The 21,422-nt window shown below is 42.2% G+C and overlaps 1 protein-coding gene and 1 non-coding gene across 3 annotated transcripts in view; both read right to left on the bottom strand.

Annotated features, from left to right (window-relative positions):
* Positions 1–11,971, bottom strand: part of MOXD1 (monooxygenase DBH like 1) — a 79,493-nt gene extending 67,522 nt beyond the window's left edge. Inside the window, exon 1 of one of the 2 annotated variants that reach the window (XM_036871133.1) lies at positions 11,675–11,971. In XM_036871133.1, coding sequence (XP_036727028.1) covers positions 11,675–11,938 — 264 coding nt within the window. In that variant the 5' untranslated portion in view covers positions 11,939–11,971. Of the gene's footprint in view, positions 1–6,963; positions 7,059–11,674 lie in introns of those variants that run through there. The other variant, XM_036871134.1, reaches the window with a different exon arrangement.
* A 6,924-nt stretch (positions 11,972–18,895) lies between these two features.
* Positions 18,896–19,060, bottom strand: LOC118905559. Its single transcript, XR_005022265.1, has one exon. It is a non-coding gene; the product is annotated as a U1 spliceosomal RNA (small nuclear RNA).
* Between the last annotated feature and the right edge of the window lie 2,362 nt (positions 19,061–21,422).

Raw genomic sequence — 21,422 nt, 5'->3', positions numbered from 1 at the left:
GAGAAGGTCAGGAGGCAGAGAATATGTAGACTATTCTTAGATCAAAAAAATGCATCAACCAAGTTTCTGAAACTTACTGACTTTATATTCAGCCTTGAATATAAAGGCTCCTGAAGCCCTCCAATTCTTTTGAGTATATACAAGTCATAAGACATTCTTTTTTTCATTTTTTCGGTTTCAAAATGAATACATATTCACTATATATGATAAACATATACTCACTAATATAATTCAAGTATACTGAAATATATAGTAGGGAAAGAAATGAAATACTCTCACAACTAATGTAAAGATTCAATGCACACCTATCCACGGAGACAGCAGAACTTCTTGAGGCAGGTTAAAAAACAACATAGACAGTTTCATAGCTGCTAATGTCTTCCTTTCTGTTAATTTCTAGAATAACCTAAAAGCAAGGTTGTGGAGTAAATTTCTTTTCAGCATCACACTCAAGTTGGAAGACAGTCTGAAGGATACCTAATCCTAGCTCCCATCAAGAGGATTTCTCTCAAAAATGTTTTTAAGAGAGGATCACACGGTATTCAATACCTCCAGTGACAAAGCTCATGAGTTTACAATCTCACAAGGCAACTCATTCAATTTTAATACCTCTGATGGTCAGAAATATATTTCTTATACTAACCTAAAATAGAGTATACTAATTGGGTCTTTTTTCTTCCTTCTGGAACCTAATAGGTAGCATCTAATCCATATTTCTTGAGGAAGACTGTCCACTATTTCAAAGGCAATGATCATGTCTTTTCTAATTGTTCTTTTTCCAAGCAAACATTGCCAGTGGTCTCCCATTACTCAAGTACCCCAATTTCCAGAGATTTCAATCATCCTTGTAATTCTCCTTTAGAATGATCCAGTTCACCCACACATCCTTTAAAGAAGTTATTCAAGAAGGTATCTTCTCTTATGGTTAGCCTAGTACAGATTACAATGTCAGTATTACTTCCCTTGATGTAAACGTAGAGTTTATAGGCTAATATTGCATATTTGTGTTCAACAAGCACATCTTTTGAGCTTAAGAAGAACTAATATTTAGACCTTTTTCATATGAATTCCAATTAAGTCCAATTTTACACATTTTGTACATACACAACTAATCTTTAAACCAAGTGTTTAACTTCATTTGTATTCTCAGTGAATTTTTAACTTTTAGTTTCCTTCCATTATTTTAATATATCACTATCTTTTGAGTCCTTATTCTGTGGACTAATGTAGGCAGTCTGTTATCAACATGTTGTGACATCCTAAGAGACCTGCCAATTACTTTAGAATCATTCAGGGGCTTCCCTGGTGGTGCAGTGGTTGAGAATCCGCCTGCCAATGCAGGGGACGCGGGTTCGGGCCCTGGTCTGGGGAGATCCCACATGCCGCAGAGCAACTGGGCCCGTGAGCCACAACTACTGAGCCTGCGCGTCTGGAGCCTGTGCTCCGCAGCAAGAGAGGCCGTGATAGTGAGAGGCCTGCGCACAGCGATGAAGAGTGGCCCCCGCTTGCCGCAACTAGAGAAAGCCCTCGCACAGAAACGAAGGCCCAACACAGCCAAAACTAAATTAATTAATTAATTAATTAAAAAAAAAAAAAGAATCATTCAGACACACCATTGATTTATTACCACAACTACAGGTTCAGCAAATCAAATGCAAAAGCAAATGCAGTCTTGTGAGTATAACTTGTGTTTATTGAAACCATGCTGACCTCTAGTCACAAACCAATTGCTTAGGGCCAAGCATTCACAAACCAGTTGCTTAAAGTTTGTCCTTGAATTTCCTCAAAAATTACTATGAATCTCCCCCATCTATTCCTTCAACAGATATTTTTCCCCAAGCTGAAAATCCGGGACGTTTCTCTCCATGTAATCATCTGACAATTCTGATATTTCACTAAGTGACTCATTATAATAATACCTTGTATTTATTGAGTACTTTTAATGTGCCACATACTCTGCTAAGAGCTTTACATGCCTATTTCATTTAATCCTCACAAAAACCCCATGCATTAGATATAATTCCCTTCTTCATAAAGGGAACTGTCACTTTAGAGACGTTAAAGAGTTTGCCAAGGGCCACACAAGGAGTAAGTAGCAAGCAGTGCTGGGATTCAGAGCAGGACTGCCTGCTTTTAGCTGCTCAGCAGGTATTTCTTGAGGACCCGCCAGGCACGTGGACTCTCTCCTGGTCCCTCAGGAAGATTGTGGCAGCACTGACGTACTCATAGACCTGTAAACGTTCCATCCACACCCTAATAAAACACTAATTCTCCACCACTCCTACTCCTTTTCCTCCTTCTCCCTACTGCAACTACAGCTTTAGGGCATTTCACTTCTTATTAGTAACCTTGGAAAATGAAGGAGGGAAGGAAAAGAATATCTATTTGCGTAACTAGAAAGACACTTCAGAATTTTTCCAAATACAAAGGGAGTCCATTTTGTCACTGGTAATTCTAAAAAAAGATTTTAGAGCAGAACATGCCTCTTGAACAGGCTGAGAAATTATCTAAGACTTTCATTTATTAATATTCCTTTAATGCCCTGTGGCCATATATAACTTATGAATTTTAGACTCTGTGTGGGCAGATATTCCTGTTGCTTAGAAATACAGCAGCTAGTACCAACTGACAAAAGGTGTGTAGGAATGGTAGAGGGCTATGAGGAGGAGGGAGATTTCTGGCTCAGCATGTTTTAAAATACACCACTACCCACAGTTCTTCCATTGCTGCTCTCGTTTCAGCATGTACTTTTGAGAAAATACTTAGAATTATCACCAAATTTGTTGAACATTTCAGAAGTGTTTCAATTCTAGAAAAACCCACTTTATTTTTCTACTTTACAGTATAATCTTAAATATCTAAGCATATGTTTGCCCTTGCTTCAAACATCAAGTGGTCACTCTGAATTGCTTTGTCCAGAATCCTGCTATGCGTCCCCATGCCCAGCACCTGGAATCTTCCAAGCTTCTATAGGTGGACCACACAGGAGTCACCTGATTCTGATCAAAGAGCCTAACCACATAAGGTCAGTAGTTCCTGAACTTGTCTGCACATTTCAGAATTGTCTTCACAGAGTCAATTAAGAAACTTTAAAATATATTAATGCCTGTGCCCACCCCCCCAGAGATTGTGATTTAATGGGTATTAAGGAGGGATGGGGGTTGCCTGGACGGTGAAATTTTTAAAAGACGCCCAGGAGATTCTAACGCGCAAATCTGGGAATTTCTGACGTAGGAAGTATCTTTCCCAGTTCTCAGTCTTCCATTAGCTCTGCCTGCTCACCACTGGATTCCAATCCACCGTAGCACAGATCCATCTTGGCCCTGCCCAAAGGGATCTGGATGTCCAAAGTACCAGAGGCCTTGCTTCTACATGGTTTCATCTACGAAGAGCTTCCTTGTATGAGTGGGTTTCTGTGCATGAAGTTTGCAGGGGGAAAAATGGTAGCAATTTAGTTGTATCTAAGAAACTGAGACTTCCAAGTTTTAGTCTAAAACTTGCCTGAAAGATGGAAATCTTCCCCAGACGCATGTGGTTTTGTTGCTCTAGCTTCTCAAAGTCCTTTAGCTCTCTCATATTATTGAAGACGAGAAAGAACACAGAGTATAAGAGAAAAACATTCATACCTAGTATTAAGAAAGAAACTCCTATAAAATCACCGAGTCTCTAGATCAAAGCTTGAAAGACTCTAGTTGAGCTTACTAAACATCTGTGTAACAATGCCACAGAAATGGAAAAGAGAGCTCATGCGGTTCAGACACATTAATTATATTTCCTCCAGGTAGGCAGTCTCCTATATTCAAGGTCTACTGAGTCCTTTGATGCCCATGCCAGATAATCTTCTTCATAGTATATGAAATTTTGAATTGTAAACACTATGGTTAACCTTGAAAGACAACCTTTAGAACTTGGGATATTTGTTTTCCTTCGTGTTTTGATTATAAGCATCCCAATCTCAAACAGCCACACGGTTGCTCCTTATCACATCACCCTATTTTAATTCTCTGCACAGCACTTACCACTTTCTGATATTTTTGTTGCTTGTTTATTTGTTTATCCCCCATCAAAATGTGAGCCCCCTGATACCACTGATTTCCTCTCACTAAATGCTATATCCCCAGCATCTAGAACTGTTCAATAAATCTTCAGTAAATATTGGTCAAGTGAATGAATGAACATTCTAACATTCTCTGCCAATCGGTGAGTACTTTACCAAAACAGTCATATGAAAGTCCCAGGTGATTCTCATGCTGTGTGGCCTGGAGCCTCAGGTTTATACATCTACAAAATGGGAGAAATAAGATATTGACCTTATAGGGCTATTGAGAGAATTACATGAGATATCACACTTTAAGGACTTATCATAATGTATGGCATATATTAAGAACTCCATGAGGGACTTCCCTGGTGGTCCAGTGGTAAAGAATCTGCCTTCCAGTGCAGGGGACAAGGGTTCGATCCCTGGTCAGGGAACTAATATCCCACACGCTGCGGGGCAACTAAGCCCGTGCACCACAACTACTGAGCTTATGTGCCTCAACTAGAGCCCTCGTGCCGCCAACTACAGAGCCCACGCGCCCTAGGGCCCACGCACCACAACTAGAGAAGAGAAAACCCGCATGTCACAACTAGAGAGAAGCCTGCGCACCACAACGAAGAGGCCGCATGCCTCAACGAAGACCCCACATGCCGCAACTAAGACCCTACACAACCAGAAAAAAAAACAAGAACTCCATGAATGAAAAATCACATCATAGAAATGTATATCTATGACATTCATAGTACAACAAAAGTAGTAAGAGAGATACTATGATTTTATCACTTTTTTTTTTTTAATTTATTTATTTATTTATTTATGGCTGTGTTGGGTCTTCGTTTCTGTGCGAGGGCTTTCTCTAGTTGCGGCGAGCGGGGGCCACTCTTCATCACGGTGCGCGGGCCCCTCACTATCCCGGCCTCTCTTGTTGCGGAGCACAGGCTCCAGACGCGCAGGCTCAGTAATTGTGGCTCACGGGCCCAGTTGCTCCGTGGCATGTGGGATCTTCCCAGACCAGGGCTCGAACCCGTGTCCACTGCATTGGCAGGCAGATTCTCAACCACTGCGCCACCAGGGAAGCCCTTATCACTTTTTAAAAATGCATTTTATTAACATGTTTTTTCACTATTGAGGAAGAAAACTGTTAATATGTTTTTATGTAAGCTACCAGTTGCTTGTAGGAGAAGAAAGACCACCAAACCAGGACTAAGAGGAAATGAATCCAGGCTACTGATCTGTATGGCCTCCAACAAGTCGTTTAATAGGTACCTAAGGCCTAGTTTCTTAACTGTAAAATTGGGGCGGGGGTGGTTTAGGAAATTTAAGGGGAATCAACTGAACTCTGAGCTCTTACGAGCAGCAAGTAAATGCCCAAAACATCAACATTTAACTTGTAAAAGCAAACATTGTTTAAAGATTTTCTCATAATTTTTGGCTACATTAGATGACTACAAAAGACCTCAGTAGTAAATTAAATTTGGTCTATACATTATTTGCACAGCACTCATATATAATCACCCATTTTTACAGTTAAGAAAAAGTGATATATTTGAAGTTATTTTTATTTTTGTAGAATTCTCTGCTTATGTGTGTGCTGTATGTTGTCCTAATGTGAAGCTTTTTTTTCCCCAGTCTATTTTAAAACTTAACAAGTTAAAAAGACATAGATTGGGAAGAGGTTTCCTGGAGAAATAGTCTCTGCTTAAAAGTTCTGTACTAATTATTTTTTAAAAGTTACAATAAACAGCACTGTGAGGCATCCATAGGCAGAGGTGTTTTTTGTTTGTTTCATGTCTTTTGTTTTTACGTATGGATCAGACATTTCCAGAAACATGATATACAATGAATTCACTCCTTTTGCCAGCAACTTTATTTTAACAGGGCTCTATTACAAATGATGAATCAATAAACCACCGTTCACTTTCTTTGAAGTGGACTCTTCCCTCTCCTTCCAAGAATCCAGAAACAGGCTGTTGGTTGCCTGAAGTCTTAAACCTTGACGGTCAATTCAGGCGCACTGTTCTCTTGGCTCTTACTCTGCCATCTCCTCAGGCTGGCGCTATGAAATCATCTGCTCTTCCAGGGAGAACCGCACAGCCGAAGAGTGTCCTGGTGTGTTCCCGTTCCAGCTTACATTGGTGCATATGTACTTATTACTAATGCACAAAGCATGAAGCTTGGAGAGGTCCCTTCCTCATCTGGAAATTGATGGGGGGGGGGGTGGAGAGGACATAATTTGAAGATTTATAAATATCTCTTAACAAAGCCCCAGCTGAGCTGTGTCAGGGTTGCACACTCTCTTCGCCTTTCCCTTACAGCTTTTCAATTTGCTTTCCAAACATTTCTTTGTTGCCATTGGCCCCGGTGCACTTAAAAGAAGCCCATCATTAACCACAAAGAATGCTCACTGTTTTCTGTGATTTCAAATCACAGCATAATTTCCAAGCACTTCCTCAGGGAGCAGCCCTGCAGCAATTACCCCGCTGCTGAAGACTTCCTTCTCATCACAGAAAAGTTTCAGTCGTAGGGACGGCCAACCAGCAAGGCAGTAACAAATGATGACATCGGTTTCAGCCTCCATTCCCCAGCGATTTACACCCCCAAAGGAAGAGTGAATCCATTTTTGTGCAAATTCAACAGGCACATCTGACAATGCTGCCCTCTTCTCCAACTCACACAAACTAGGCATTCATCAACCCGGATTACTTCCCCCAAATGGGGACTCACAGTTGCTAAGTGGCTTGGGTCGGGGTGGGATCGCTCTGTGTCAAAAAGGGGCAAAGTACAAGGAAAGGACACGAATCCGAGTGCATCAGGGAAGTGAGGGTTGAGTTAGTTCATTGAGACAAAAAGCCGAGGCAAAAGGAAAGACCGCTTCCCACCCCCACCCCTGGCCGTTCTGTGAAACACACTGTCTCGAAACTAACCTCAGCAGCATCCCAGGGGTAACGTGTCCCCCCAAGTGTAACCCGATCCAGAACAATTTACCCGACCGGGTACACTGGGACTGGCTTTACTTCACAACCGCGTTTCTCTCTTTTCTTTCCCATTTTGACGGTACCTGGTTATACACCATTTGAAGAAACATCTCCAGACAGGGTCGGAGGGTTACAAAACAGGCAGGGCAAATTTCCACAATACCTCATCTCTGGGTGTGGTTTTAAGGGTGTCCAAGCCAGTATACTGCCTTGAGGCGAGGAAATCAAAGTCTGATTTTTCACTCCACAACTCTCCAAGCAAATGTTGCGCTGCCCTCCGGAGACAGTCTCATTGGGTCCAGCCCTGAATTAGTGATCGGCAGCCACTGAAAAATGTGGGTTTGTGGAGGTTTAGAACTCTTTTTCTGGGGGGAGGGGTGGAAGGAATGTGGACTAAGAGGACTAACCATTCACTAACTTCTTGTGAGTAATGCGCGCGCGCGTGTGCGTGTGTGTGCGCGCGCGCGCGCGTGTGTGCGTGCGCGCGCGTGTGTGTGTGTGTGTGTGTGAAGGGGCGGGGAGAGGAAAGAGGGGAATAAGTAAGCACTTGCCTCCCAATCCGAGCAGCGTCAAGAGAGAGCGACTACATGGAGACAGGTACTCAGAAGCGGTGGCGGAAGGGAACTGGCAAGTTGGTGACGATGGGTGTGGTGGCATGGATTTTCCGAGGATGGCCACACTGATATCTTCCCCTCCCACGTGACCTCCTCACAGCATGATGTTGAGGTGGCGTCTACATTCTCTCTTCAATCCAGTGGGGCTGTGACTACAGCAGAAGACACAGTCCGTGATTCCGTGGCTAAATTATAAAGGGCCATCCAGTTTCCACCTGGGCCTCTCAAGATGTTCACTCTCGGGACCCAGCCACCCTGCCGGGAGGAAGCCAGGCAGCTACACGGAGAGGCCACGTTCCCGCCACGGTACCAGCGGAGGTCCAGCCAACAGCCGGCATCAACTGCCAGTCAGACAAACCAGTGAGAGAGCCTCCAGGTGACTCCAGCACTCGCCTTGGAGCTGACACCACGTGGAGCAAAGAAGCCCTGTCACCACTAAGCCCTGCTCAAACTGCAGCTTTGTGAGCAAAATAAGCCGCTGTGCTTTGGGGTGGTTTGTTACACGATGATAGATTAGCAAAAGAAGGGGCAAGGTCCCCTCTGACACTGGACATTTCTTGACACAGAATAAATCTGGCCTGAAGAGAAATGGGACCTGCCTCTCTGTCTTTTCTGGATTTTCATAATTTGGGTTGATTCTTTCTTAACTTTAGCTTTTCTTCCTCTTGGTCCCAGATGAAGCTGTCCATGGGATGTATCTCAACTGAAATTGTGTATGTATATGGGCACTACAGGGTGCTTTGTACAAATTTGAATTGTGGCTGCTATTTACTAATCAGAAGGTTTTACTTACACACACACACAAACCAAAAATCTTTCTTCTCTTGGGACTTCCCTGGTGGTGCAGTGGTTAAGAATCCGCCTGCCAATGCAGGGGACACAGGTTCGAGCCGTGGTCCGGGAAGATCCCACATGCCACAGCTCCATGCGCCACAACTACTGAGCCTGCGCTCTAGAGTCCGTGAGCCACAACTACTGAGCCTGCATGCTACAACTACTGAAGCCCGCGCGCCTAGAGCCCACGCTCGGCAACAAGAGAAGCCACCACAATAAGAAGCCTGTGCACCTCAAGGAAGAGTAGCCCCCGCTCACCGCAACTAGAGAAAGCCCACACGCAGCAATGAAGACCCAACGCAGCCAAGAATAAATAAATTAAATAAATAAATTTTAAAAAAACTTTCTTCTCTCAAAAAAACAAAAACAAACGGCAGATCTGGCAATACTCGATTTGCATTCCTACATAACAGTAATTCACATGCAAAAACTCGGGTTTCTTCTCTCCCCTCTACTCTGCTGCATTACAATCCTGCCTGTTCCACTCAAGACGTGTCACTCTTTTACATTTGCTGCTTGACCTCTACATGAATTTGGGTTTATGACATCTGTTTCAACGACAGTTCTCTGCCTGGCTGGTTAGGATTTATTCTTATATAGTTAACCAGGAGTTAACATTCTATTGAAAAGAAGAGTTTAAGATCATCAGTTTAATAATAAAGTGAGCTTAATAATCATTATTAAAAGTCATAATAATAAAAGAATAAAAAATATGTAAAGGTCAAGTTTTTTTTAATTAAATAAGAAAGGATGAAATAAAATATATGGAAAATAGCCACAAGGGGCGGTGACTAGGATGTCAACTTAGGTTGTTATCATACACTCTGATGCCATCCTACATTGTGCCCAAGAAGCCAATGCTTTTTGTTGTATTGTTTCATGCAAAATTTGTTCTTATTGGGAGTAAAATTACACAAAATTCAGTCTACTAGTGGAATCACATACACAATGTTTAACAACCCTATTTACGTTTTGGTATAGTTGCTGAGGATACCCTTATCACACCATTGCATGAAGAATCTCAAATCAATAGTTTCTAGGGAGAAGATACAATTTCAAGAGTTGGAAAATGGAATCACCCAGCCTGGATGATCCAGCTGGAACTGATACATTTCTTTTTATTTTTAGTGTCTGGGGTCTTTCATTTTATTAAAGAGGTTTTCAATAAATTTTCTTTCTCCTTAACTGATAAGCATAATTTTTATTGTATATTATATGTCCTAAAATGAATGGGATGCTTAAAAAAATGGAATAGTAAAGGATGTCAGTCAACTAAGAAAATGGTGATCCTTTATACATGAAAATAAAGATTTCATCTCCTTAGGAATAAAAACAGAGGGGAAAGTCCTACTTCGTGCTAATTAAATATATTGGGAAAGGATCCATTTCCAAGGCTTATTTCATAGTGATATGTGTTCAGTAATTACTTTAAGAAAAGTTCTATGTTTCAAAACCCATCTAAAGAGCACTTAATTAATTCTTATGTGATCTTCATGAAGAACCACCAGCAGTGTGAAAATAACTGTAGTTTAACAAACCCTATGTTTGTGGTGTGCCCATTATGGCATGTTGAAACAGAATTCTCCTCTTAGTCTTTCATTTGATATCAAATTGGATGGGCTTTCTAGAAATGCTACTCTTCTGGGGAAAACAATATCAAGTTATCTTTTAAAGTACACATGCTCTGTTTTATGATATCACTATAGTAAGACTTGCCCCCTTCAACAAAACATGCAAGGATAGTTAAGGGGCATTTGACTCTCCCCACCCTAAAAAACCAAACAGACAAGCAAACAAAAAGATGTGGCTCAACAGGTGTTTAAATAAGGTATTGTCTACTTCATATCAGAAGAGAGCTAAGTTATTCAGCTAGTGAGGCCTGTGCTTGGGGTCAAATTCTTGGTTTACAAATTTAATGTCTGAGGTGCTCCAGGAGGAGAAAATTTATACATCAATGACTTCAACAGAGTGTAATCCTCATATAACTTTACTTTCTTGGAGTTGTCCTTATCTTGGGAAGGAAAGGACTAATTTATGAAAATATAGACAACAGAATGGTTTTAAAGTTTTTATTGCTGTCATTTTTTAAAATTTCTAGCCGGAGTTAAAAGCCCAAAGCCAAAATTAGCGTTAAAAATTAATTGCAGAATGTTGTGGAAATCAAACTTAGAAGTCAGAAATAAAATTACTGAGAAATGTTCTTTGAAATCCATCGTGCACATCGATTTTAACATCATCAAAGCCTTAACACAATGCCAGAACCAACTAGTTTTCATCTGGATCAAGAGACTTTTGGCAATGGTCAGCATTTTTGGATGAACTTTGATAAGCAACACTACATCTACCACGATGTTATGTCGTCGTGGAGAAGTGTCCAAATGTCGGTCAAGATCGAACAAAGATGTCCAGAAAACCAACCTACCTACGTAATCGTTCTGGTCATCTCATAATTTAAAAAATTTTTTTCCTATTCATAAAAACATCTGTGAACAGGCAACGACTCTACTCGGGCTCTTTCAAAGCAAAACGGTAGCCGTCAAATTAATTTTGTTAGCTATTAAAGTAAGTGAAAAGTTTTGCCACTTAATAGGGGGTTTTGCCTGGGGACTCCAGGTTTTGTAGGTTTTGCGGCTTCCTAAACGGCTCTCAGAATAGCAAGCTCCTGACGATTCTTGGGGGCCTTTCATTCATTTCTCGGGTAAGGTAGCTGACCCGGCCCGCGAGCCAGGAGGCTTCAGAATAGCCGAGATGTGGGAAGTTCTGCGATCCCCGACCCTCGATAGCAAGACAGCAAATGCTACAGCTCTCTGGTCCCTTCAACCCTGAGAGCTGTCCCGTTAGGCCCCCAAAGCCAGGGTCCCTCTTCTTTCCTGTGAGGGATGGTGGGGGGTGCGTGGCAGGTGTGTACCTGGGGGATGTATTAAGTGGGGCGCTGGGGACAGGAAAGTGTTCAGAGACGAAAAGCTGCCTGGGGTCACCGTGCTCAGCGGTGAAACCTGGGGGCCGGAGGGCGGAGCTGGGGAGCCCAGCCGCGGGCGCCTTCGGCTCCGGGGCGTACAGGGGCGGACGGCGAAGGGAAACGGGTGCCGGGCAGGGGCGGCGGGGCTGCGGAGCGCGACGGCGTCCAGTCTCGGCCGGAGGGAAAGCCGGGTGGCCCGGCGTCGGGACCGGCCGGGGCGCGGCGGGGCGGCTCCGAGAGGGGACGCGCTTACCTGCAGGTAGGGCCGCCCGCGGACCACCCCGCCCACGACGATGTCGGCCGCGGCCATGGTCCCGGTGGGCGAGAAGCCGAAGCCCACGTAGCCGGCGGTGCGCACCTCGAGGCGGAAGGCTAGCCGGCCGCCCCGCGGGCCCCAGCTCAGCCAGTACTTGCCCTCCGAGTCGAGGAGGGTGCGGTGCGGGAAGGGCCGGCCCGAGCCCCCCGCCGCCGCGCCGGGGAGCAGGCCGCACAGCAGGAGCAGCGGCCAGCGGCACATCCTCGGGCGCGTCCCGCCTGGCGGCACCTGGGCTCCCGCCGCCTGGAACGCGGAGGGCGCACGCCGAGCGGCGGCCGAGAGCCGGCGGCTGGGCACCGCCCCCCGTCCCGCCCGCCGGGAGGGGCCGGGCCGTCCCGCTCTCCCTCCCAGGCCCGGGCCGCCCGCCAGCCCGTCGGCCCGGGTCCCGCCGCCTCCAGCTGCGTCCCGCCCTTGCCGCCCATCCACCTGCCACCCCGCGCCCCTGATTTGGTCCCCGAGGTGGGATTCAGTGGGGAGCGGAGCGACGGACGTCCTGGAAGGAGAGAGGAGGAGGCGGAAGCCGAGGAAAGGGGGTCGGGGGCAGAGGGAAAAGGAGCGGGGAGGGTGGGCACGTCTTGGGGACCAGGGGGTGGGGATCCCAGGGGAAAGAATAAGAAATTGCCGAGAGAGGGTAAGTTTAGCTTAGCCGAGGAGGGGAGGACCTGAGTAATCAAAGGGATAATCCTGCGTTTGCTGGAGGGCAAGTAAGAGAAAGTCCCGTCCAGGGTTAACCGCTTAATATTTCGGTATTCGCTGCCGTCGATTTTCCGAAACCATTGTACACAGCGATGCCTCTACCCCGCCGGGAACACGGTTCACCTCGTCCAGCGCATCTCTCTCACCCTTTCATCGGGTCTGGGGAGATCTGGTTCCTGACGGCAGGAGTCAGCACCTTAAGGCTTGCCTCCTTCGGCCTCTGGTTTTCGTTTGATTTGGTTTGGTCTTGAGGGGACACCTTCTGCCAAACCACTCTGCCATCAGCAAATAGGTCAGGGTTGAAGCATCACTTGGGAGTTAGATTTTAATTTGATATCCTCGTTTCCTGCTATTTCAATTTCTGGCCATAGTCATGTTTATCAAAAAGTGTTTTTGTCTCTACCTTTGACCACATCACTCCTGTCTTCAGAATGCTAATTACTCCGTGTGGCAACTGCAAATTACCTTCTTTATTTATTCACTTATTATTTATTCATTTATTCAACATATTCTGCCATGTTTCAAAAAAGTTCTAAGGTGGCTTATAAAATACAAATAATACAAAATATAAAAATAAGAGAGGATATCAGATAAAAAAAATATGGGTAAGAAGAATACTACAAATATGTACTATTTACTTTGGATTTGGAGGCTCCACACAAGCTGCTTATATTAATTCTCTTTTCGAGTCGTGTTTCAGCCTGTTTTTTCTTGCTCCTATTTTCTCTTCCCATTCCTTTTCCCATAACTTTTCCAGAGTTGCCACCATGCATCAAAACTGTGCTCTCCCAGAGATTCGGGCATATTTGACTAATTCTGGAAAGCAACCTTCCAGCGGATCTGTTTACCAGGGAGTTCAGGGAGTTGCTTGAGAAGGGACTCATCCCAAGGAGAGAGGGGACTGAAGTCTACAGGTTTAGTCAGTGACAACAGACCACCATCAGAGTAGAGCAATGTTGAAACCTTGGGATAAGGCAAGAAATAAAAGAGCCTGTGAAGCCTTTAAAGAACTGAGGCATTGGGAGTATGAACTGCCAGCAGCCACAGGGCTCCCTGGGCGGACGTCAGGAGCAGCAGCATCAACTTCGGCAAACTAAGAATAGTATCCTGGAGCTTCCCTGGTGGCGCAGTGGTAGAGAATCTGCCTGTCAATGCAGGGGACACCGGTTCGAGCCCTGGTCTGGGAAGATCCCACATGCCGCGGAGCAACTAGGCCCGTGAGCCACAACTACTGAGCCTGCGCTTCTGGAGCCTGTGCTCCGCAACAAGAGAGGCCGTGATAGTGAGAGGCCCGCGCACCGCGATGAAGAGTGGCCCCCGCTCGCCGCAACTAGAGAAAGCCCTCACATAGAAACGAAGACCCAACACAGCCAAAAATAAATAAATAAATAGAATTCCCTTTAAAAAAAAAAAAAAATCGCATCCTTAGAACTGCATTTTTACAAGCACAGGGGCATGGCTACTGCTGTTGCTGTGGCCAGGAAGAGGAAGGGAATGTGGAGAGAGAGGAACAAAATGGTGGACATGGAGGCCAAGAAGAGTGGGTCTTGGTACCATGTGAGGCACAGGCATTTCAGGGGAGTTATATTACTCCAGAGTGATCAAAGGCAAACTTCCTGTTTTGTGACCCCACTTTTATCCCTAGCATAGAGGAGCCTGGAACACATGGTTACATCTGCTTCCTGGGGTTTGTTATATAAATCCCAAATTCACATCTGGAACCTGCCCCCTGTTTACTGTTCCAGCTTTACCTTCCATCACTGCCCTGTCACTCACCCATTTCCAACCGGACACATAAAAGCTGCCTCTAGAATCCTCAAAAGAGAGCCCTGCTCTTTCCCATCACTGTGCCTTTTCAGATTGCTCACACTCTGCCACACTTGCCTTTTCTTCCCTCCATTCTTCGAAGTATTTTCTGATCCTTCTTCCCACATGTCCGTCAGATTGCATTGATCCCTGCACAGTGGTACCCATGCCCATGGAATGTTCTGTCCAGACCTCATGATGGCACCCCTAACATTTCAGTGTCTGTCCATATGCTTGTTTTCCTCCAGGAGCCTTTTAAGTCAGGAACAGATTCTGGTTCCTTGTTCTAGCACATTGCCTAGAATATGGATGAACATGCAATAGTGCTTAATAAATACTTGTAGGAAGAATAAATAGATGCATTTTCAGATCCCCCTGCAAGCATCCTCTTAACAAAGATGGGCTGTGGAGGGAAAGGTTGGCCCCCAGATGTGATTGAATGTTCTGCTCTGCCCTGGTATTGAGGCAAAAATAGAAAAGAAGACCATACATGAATACACAAAAGAGAAAGTCTTAAATGGTCTTTATTCTTTCATAAAGTCAGAATGTTGAATGTGAAGTTACTGCCCTTTGCTTGTCTGTAACTGGCATTGCATCCAAAACACCCTGCGTGCTTAAGAACTATTAAAACTAATATAATCATGTTGAGATTAGGTCAACAAACAGAACATCATTAGCATAATTCATCCTCAAGAGACCCATTCTGCCTTGGCTTGAATTACCTTAGTAAATGAAGACAAAAGAGACAATTTTATCTAAGTGTGCTTTATAAGCTGCCTGAGTTCCCTAGATCAAAATCATCTCCCCGCTCAGTTGTATAAAGTCACAGTTTCCCAACTGGGAAATTAATTACTGTACAACTGCTTGTCTTAAATCTGTAAGGAAAGCAGGAAGAAAGCACAGGTCCATTAAAAACTCAGGGTATAAAGCCGAGAAGAGAATTAAATCAGTGGTAAGTGGTTTCAAATTTACTTTTGTAACTATTGTTTTTGCAAAAATGATACTTGCTCCTTATTTAAAGCAAAAGATCAGGAAATGCAAAAAATATGAATAAGAAAGTAAACTAAAAAAACACCTGAAATTCCACCATCCAGAAATAACACTTGTATGAATTCCAAGAAACATCATTCCAGAACCTAGTGCCATTAAAACCTTGAAGGAAGAGCCTGTTGAATAAGAATTTGCAAAGAAACAGGTGAATTACTTTTGTAAAACTCCTCTTGAAATAAACAGAGTGACTCTAAACCTGCTGGTTACAATCACATTTTTTAGGTTTCTTCTCTACACATGTATCTAAAAAAGAAACAAAAGACAAAACTAGAGATTCAGTGAGGTCCTTCCTGAGTTCAGAACATTCAACCAAATTACTCATTCTTAAAAAATGAATCATTTTTTCACACTTTTCAATCAGGAATTTTAAACGTGATGTGTATTTTGAATCCTCACCCATTCTGATACACAGCTTGCCATCAGCCAGCATGTCTGCAACCATGCTGGGCTTCCTTACCTTGCAACCCTCGCTGCTGTGGAAGGTTTATTTATATTTCCACGTTTGTCAACTGCAAGGGCTGAGGAGGATGGAAAAAAGAAATCTCAAGAGACCCTAACAAGCCAATGCAAAGTCCTTGGTATGAACCAGGTTTATCTGAAATAGGTATTTCTTACTTAAATATGGGAGTATAATTTCCTGTCTCCTTGTACCTAAGGTGTAACAATAAAACTAAATATTTATAAAGTTCCTGTCTTCTAGGGAGCTCAAAGAAAAATATTTATATAAGTGATCTCAGCAGTTCTCCAGCATTCAAATAGGGAAGCTGAAGCATTTCTCATTTTCATCTGTTAACTAAGCCTCTTGTGTGGATAGGCTTAGTTAGCAGACGAAAGTTGGCCTGGTTCAAGTTAATACTGTGAGTCAGTGGCAGAAAAGCCAAAAATAGAACTTTGGTTTCTTTCTTTTTTTTTTTTTGACTGCATACTTTCCTTAGCTCTCACCTCATATCCACTAAAAAAAAGTAATTTTTAAAGCTACCAGGTCATCATCATGAAACTTTCAGCTGGGCTGATATTTTTCACATGAGCAAGATGCCGTGATCCGCTATTAGCCCAATATTATACTCCTTATTTTAATAATGGATGATACCAATGATGATGGTGGCACGGATGAAGAAGTGCATTTATTTTTATTATTAAAAAACTGAAATGGGCTTAACTGAGTTCTTGAGGTTACTTTGAAAATAAGTGCCAGTTGGCATTGAAAATCCCTCCATATGAAGAGAACAACAAGCAAACCACTTTCTCTGTGCAAAACCTGCACTTTGGTATTATCTATAAACCATGCTCTGAAATCAAACTGTTTCAACTAGAAAAAGTAATAAAATTTTCTTAGAAGAAAAAAATAATAATAATTTTTTTTTTTTTATCACTAGTGACTATCTGTTAGAATTTCCATTTACAAGTAACTATTATGTGTATCAATACCGTGGTAGGGAAGAAATTGATTTATACCAGCACTCAGCCTATAGTATTGTAAAGCCTTTTTAAAAAGTTGTTTGGGCGTTGATGAGAGCAGTAGACCCCGGAATTGTGCTCTTTATCAGAGTGATCTTTAGATGAAGAAAAATAACCATGTTCTCTAAATTTAGTCTCTATGGCAATGAAGCAACTGAAGCTGTCAGTGATTATGGGAGGAGAAATGAGGGGTGATAAAATGTGCTGAGTTAGGCCTAGGAATATCCTAGAACTTACCTTGAAAGGAACCTCAAGGACCCTGCAGTCCATACTCTCATCTTGCAGCTGAAGCTAGCAAGTCCTAGAGAGAAGTGAATTGTTATACAAAGTTACAATTTTTTAATAGATACAAGCAGGAAGGGCGGCTGCCTGACAAAATTAACAATGTTTGGCTCTTCCCACATCCTCCTCTTAACAGTTATTCTTTTGGATGTCTCATGTTCACCACTGGTATTGGTTTACCAAATTTTAACTTCTGTAAACATGTTGGGAGAAAGAAGTCATTGTGAGTACAGTAATATTCTCCCTAGATATTACCCTTCTGGTTATACAGTAGATTTGGTATTTTAAATGCTTGTGCTTCTATGGGCTTATGCTTCTATAACCATCAATTTCAAGAAAAGTCTACATACTTAGTCAAAATGAGCAACCAGCATCAATTCAAAAACTGAATATGAATGAGATGATTCAGTACTACTTGATTCCAAAATTCCATATGAGGTTTTGGAAAAATTTAAAGAAATCTATACTCTAATGAAAGAACATAAAGACTAGAAATATAAAAATGTAATTATTAAAAAACACAATGGGGGACTTCCCCGGTGGTCCAGTGGTAAAGAATCCACCTTCCAATGCAGGGGACTCGGGTTCCATCCCTGGTAGGGGAACTAAGATCCCAAGCCCGCACGCCACAACTACTGAGCTCCCGCACCCTGGAGCCCGCGAGCCACAGCTAAAGAGAAGCCTGGGTGCCACCGCAACGAAAGATCCTGCATGCCTCAACGAAGACCCCGCGTGCTGCAGATAAGACCCAAAGCAGCCTAAAACATAAAAAATAAAAAATAATGAAAGTCATTACAATCATTACTAAGCATAATAAATAATGAAAAGAGGTTCCCTTAAATGCAAAACTGGAATAATTAGCAATTATTTTTCCATGTGGAAACTGGCAAATATAAGACATAGTCTGGGAATGAGCGTTAAACTAGGTTTTGAAGCTCTCTAATCAATTCTTGAATAAAAAAGGAAAAATGTGTGTGTTTATTTCCTATGCTGCAAGATTTTATTTCTTTTCATTTTTAAATCTAAGCTCTAGTCTCAGTTCTTTGGAAATTTCCACGTTTAAATATCCAAATTAGAAGTTAAAGAAATTAAAGATTAATTAACTTAGAAATTAAAGATTAATCGACTTAGCCTTACATAAACACAATTGGGTCTTCAAAAGGCATCTTTTTTTCTTTAGGTAATTAAACAAATAAAACAAATAATCAGGTTGACTGTCACTGTTAATTGACCAGATAATTGATGGCAATCACCTCACAGCAGAGTTTGCCCAAAAAGAGCCTATCAAAACCCCAGGCCATTACAAAATCAGCCTTAGGAGTAAAACCATTAATAATAATGAGAACACAGGATCATGACCAGAGGGTAATTTCTAGGGAGCCCTACACTTGAGGAGAATTTCCCTGTATTCATGACCTCTTCATCTCTACTCTTTACCTTCCAATGTGTTTATGGAAGTTAAATATATTTGGTAAAACTAATTCCAACAGTGAGCTTGAGACACCAAAAGAATAAAATAACTGTTAAAATGAGGATATGGGGAGAGCCAAGTATTGATAGCCTTAGAAGTAAAATCATAATAATGATAACGATCATCACAATAATACCAATACGTTTATTAAGTGATGCAGGCATGTTACATGAATTGTCACATTTAATCTTTAGAGTAACTTTATGAAGTCAGTGTTTTTTTTCTCCCTATTTGAAGGAAACTGAGGGAAAAAACGTTTTTCAACTTCTATAAAAGCAAAGACAACAGGATCTTCTCTCAACTGTAAAGGAAGACATTTCTTATAATATTAAATATTCATTAATAACCATAAACTGTTACATGTCTTAGAAACTTCTTTACACCTCTTTGTTTTTCTGGGGAAACCATAAACACAGTCCCCCAACTGCTACAAATTATGCAGTTGAGTTTCCCACACTTGGGGAAATCGCAAGGGTCAGCACATCCAAAGGGCAATGTATAAACCTCCCCCTGGGAGAACTACCTTCGAGATCATGGTACCTCCCCTGCCAGGTATGTATTTTTTTTACATCTCTTATCAAACAACTCTATTGGTAGTATTTTTATTGAATATAAATAAAATAAACAAAAACCCACAGGAAATCAATTTGCTACAAATATTTGGAGCTTTTCTTGACACAAGTTTCTAAAACTGTATGTGGTTACTGAGTTCCTTGAGGAGTGTCTATATACTAAAATTGGTTCAATGGCAATGGAACATATAAAAACTTAATGTTAAAAAGTCATGGTGAGGGTGAAGAGGGGAAGTGAAATTTTGAATGAAATTGAAGAAAGTAAGTCATCTTTTTAAAATAGTATTTCTCTTTTATACTCTCTCCTCTCTCTCTCTCCACACGTACACTCAGATACAACTTAAAGTCACTCAGTTAATCTTGTTAGGCAGAATGGTAATTGTCAATCCATTTTTTCCTCCACTTTTCAGATGTTAGGAGAGGAAAACTAAACATGTTGAAAATTTAAACTTCATGTGATATAAAATGAGAGTTGGTGTCTTGTAAGGAATAACTTAGAAAAAAATGAGTAATCTGCTCTCTTCCTCAAGTATATAATCAGTGTTTAGAATTCACAGCAGCAAAAAGTTATAGAGAAAATTGCCATGGTCACATTTTGTTTTTCAAATTGCAGGTTAATTCTATGACCCCTAGTGACATTAGGGAGTGAAGGCTTTTAGGTAATTTAGACCATGATACAAACATTAACCAGTTAGTGGGTGTAAAATAGTTTGAAAATCTAATTTTAAAAAGAAAATTTGGGCTTTCCTGGTGGCGCAGTGGTTGGGAGTCCGCCTGCCAGTGCAGCGGATATGGGTTCGATCCCTGGCCCAGGAGGATCCCACATGCCGCGGAGCAGCTGCGCCCGTGAGCCACAACTACTGAGCCTGCGTGCCACAACTACTGAAGCCCACGCGCCTAGAGCCCGTGCTTGGCAACACGAGAAGCCACCGCAATGAGAAGCCTGCGCACCGCAACGAAGAGCAGCCTCTGCTCACCGCAACTAGAGAAAGCCCGCACACAGCAACAAAGACCCAACGCAGCCAAAAATAAATACATTAAAAAAATAAAGAAAGAAAGAAAAAGAAAATTTATTTTCTTTTTAAAGAAGAACTGACAAATAATGTTTTATTATTGCTACTTATACTGCAGGACTGTTAAGTCAGGGGAAAAAAACCTAAGGGAGTTTTTAAAAAATCATGATTTGGGATATAAACCAGAGAAATCAAAGTATCATTTCTGTATCTCCAATATTGTTAAAAATCTTTTTTGACTAGCATAACCAATGTTTTGATTTGAAAATATTTTTTAAAATATACCTTTGTAAGGTAGGTTTATTTGTGTGAAGAATATTTAGGAGGCCTAAATATTCCAGAAAAGGAGTTTGACCTGACCTGTGGTATCAATTTGATCCACCTCCTACAGAGAAGAGGCCAAATATCAGCCAGAACAGACCATCTCCTGCTCTATTCTTCCTTCCTCTTTATTTTTTTTAAGATTTTTTTTTTTTGATGTGGACCATTTTTAAAGTTTTTATTGAATTTGTCACAATACTGCTTCTGTTTTATGTTTTGCTTTTTTGGCCATGAGGCATGTGGGATCTTAACTCCCCAACCAGGGATCGAACCCGCACCCCCTGCATTGGAAGGCAAAGTCTTAACCACTGGACCACCAGGGAAGTCCCCATTCCTCTTTAAAAATGATGTTTTAATTCAGTCTTGCAGATATTCCTGTAACAATACATTCCCCCAAGGAAATAATAAGTACTCCCAAGTAAAGAACATTAATTTTAATTCTTTGATTCACTGTGAACAACAGCAAACACCATGTGATAAAATGCATGTTATCTGAGGGGGGCAAAGTTAGGCAAACTGTTAAACTATATGGTAGCCACTTCTTAAAGCATATTTATTGTCAATTCTGAATTACCTTTTATATGAAGGAATTACCTGAAAAGTGTTTGTCTAAGGTGGTGTGAATGCTGTATGTTTCTTTGGTGGCCAAGAATGCAAAAAGAGAGATTAGAAAAAGCAACAGACTGAAAGAGTCAGAAGAGTGAGAAATGTGTAAAAATAAAAAGGACAAGGGTGACAAGGGGCATACCAGAGTCCTGCCAACATCAGTCTCATGGCTTCAGCCCACATGATCACCACCTCTGTTGGATCACCCATTTTAAGGTAACTCTCCATCAATTAGAGCCATTTCCCCGACTTGGCTAGTTGGTGGTATTTCACAACAGAGCTTCTAAACCAGGAGAGCCGAAGCTTGGAATGTTCCAACAGAAAACAGAAACTTAACTAGATGATCCAAGACAGCTCTGCCTAGCTAACATAAATATTGATGAGAGGGAAGATGAGCTGGGGCAAAGAGA

The sequence above is a fragment of the Balaenoptera musculus genome, chromosome 12 (genome assembly GCF_009873245.2).
Source record: "Balaenoptera musculus isolate JJ_BM4_2016_0621 chromosome 12, mBalMus1.pri.v3, whole genome shotgun sequence".
NCBI classification, from domain to species: Eukaryota; Metazoa; Chordata; class Mammalia; order Artiodactyla; family Balaenopteridae; genus Balaenoptera; species Balaenoptera musculus.
Note: the sequence above shows the minus strand (reverse complement) of the source record. Positions and strands in the feature narration are given on the sequence as shown.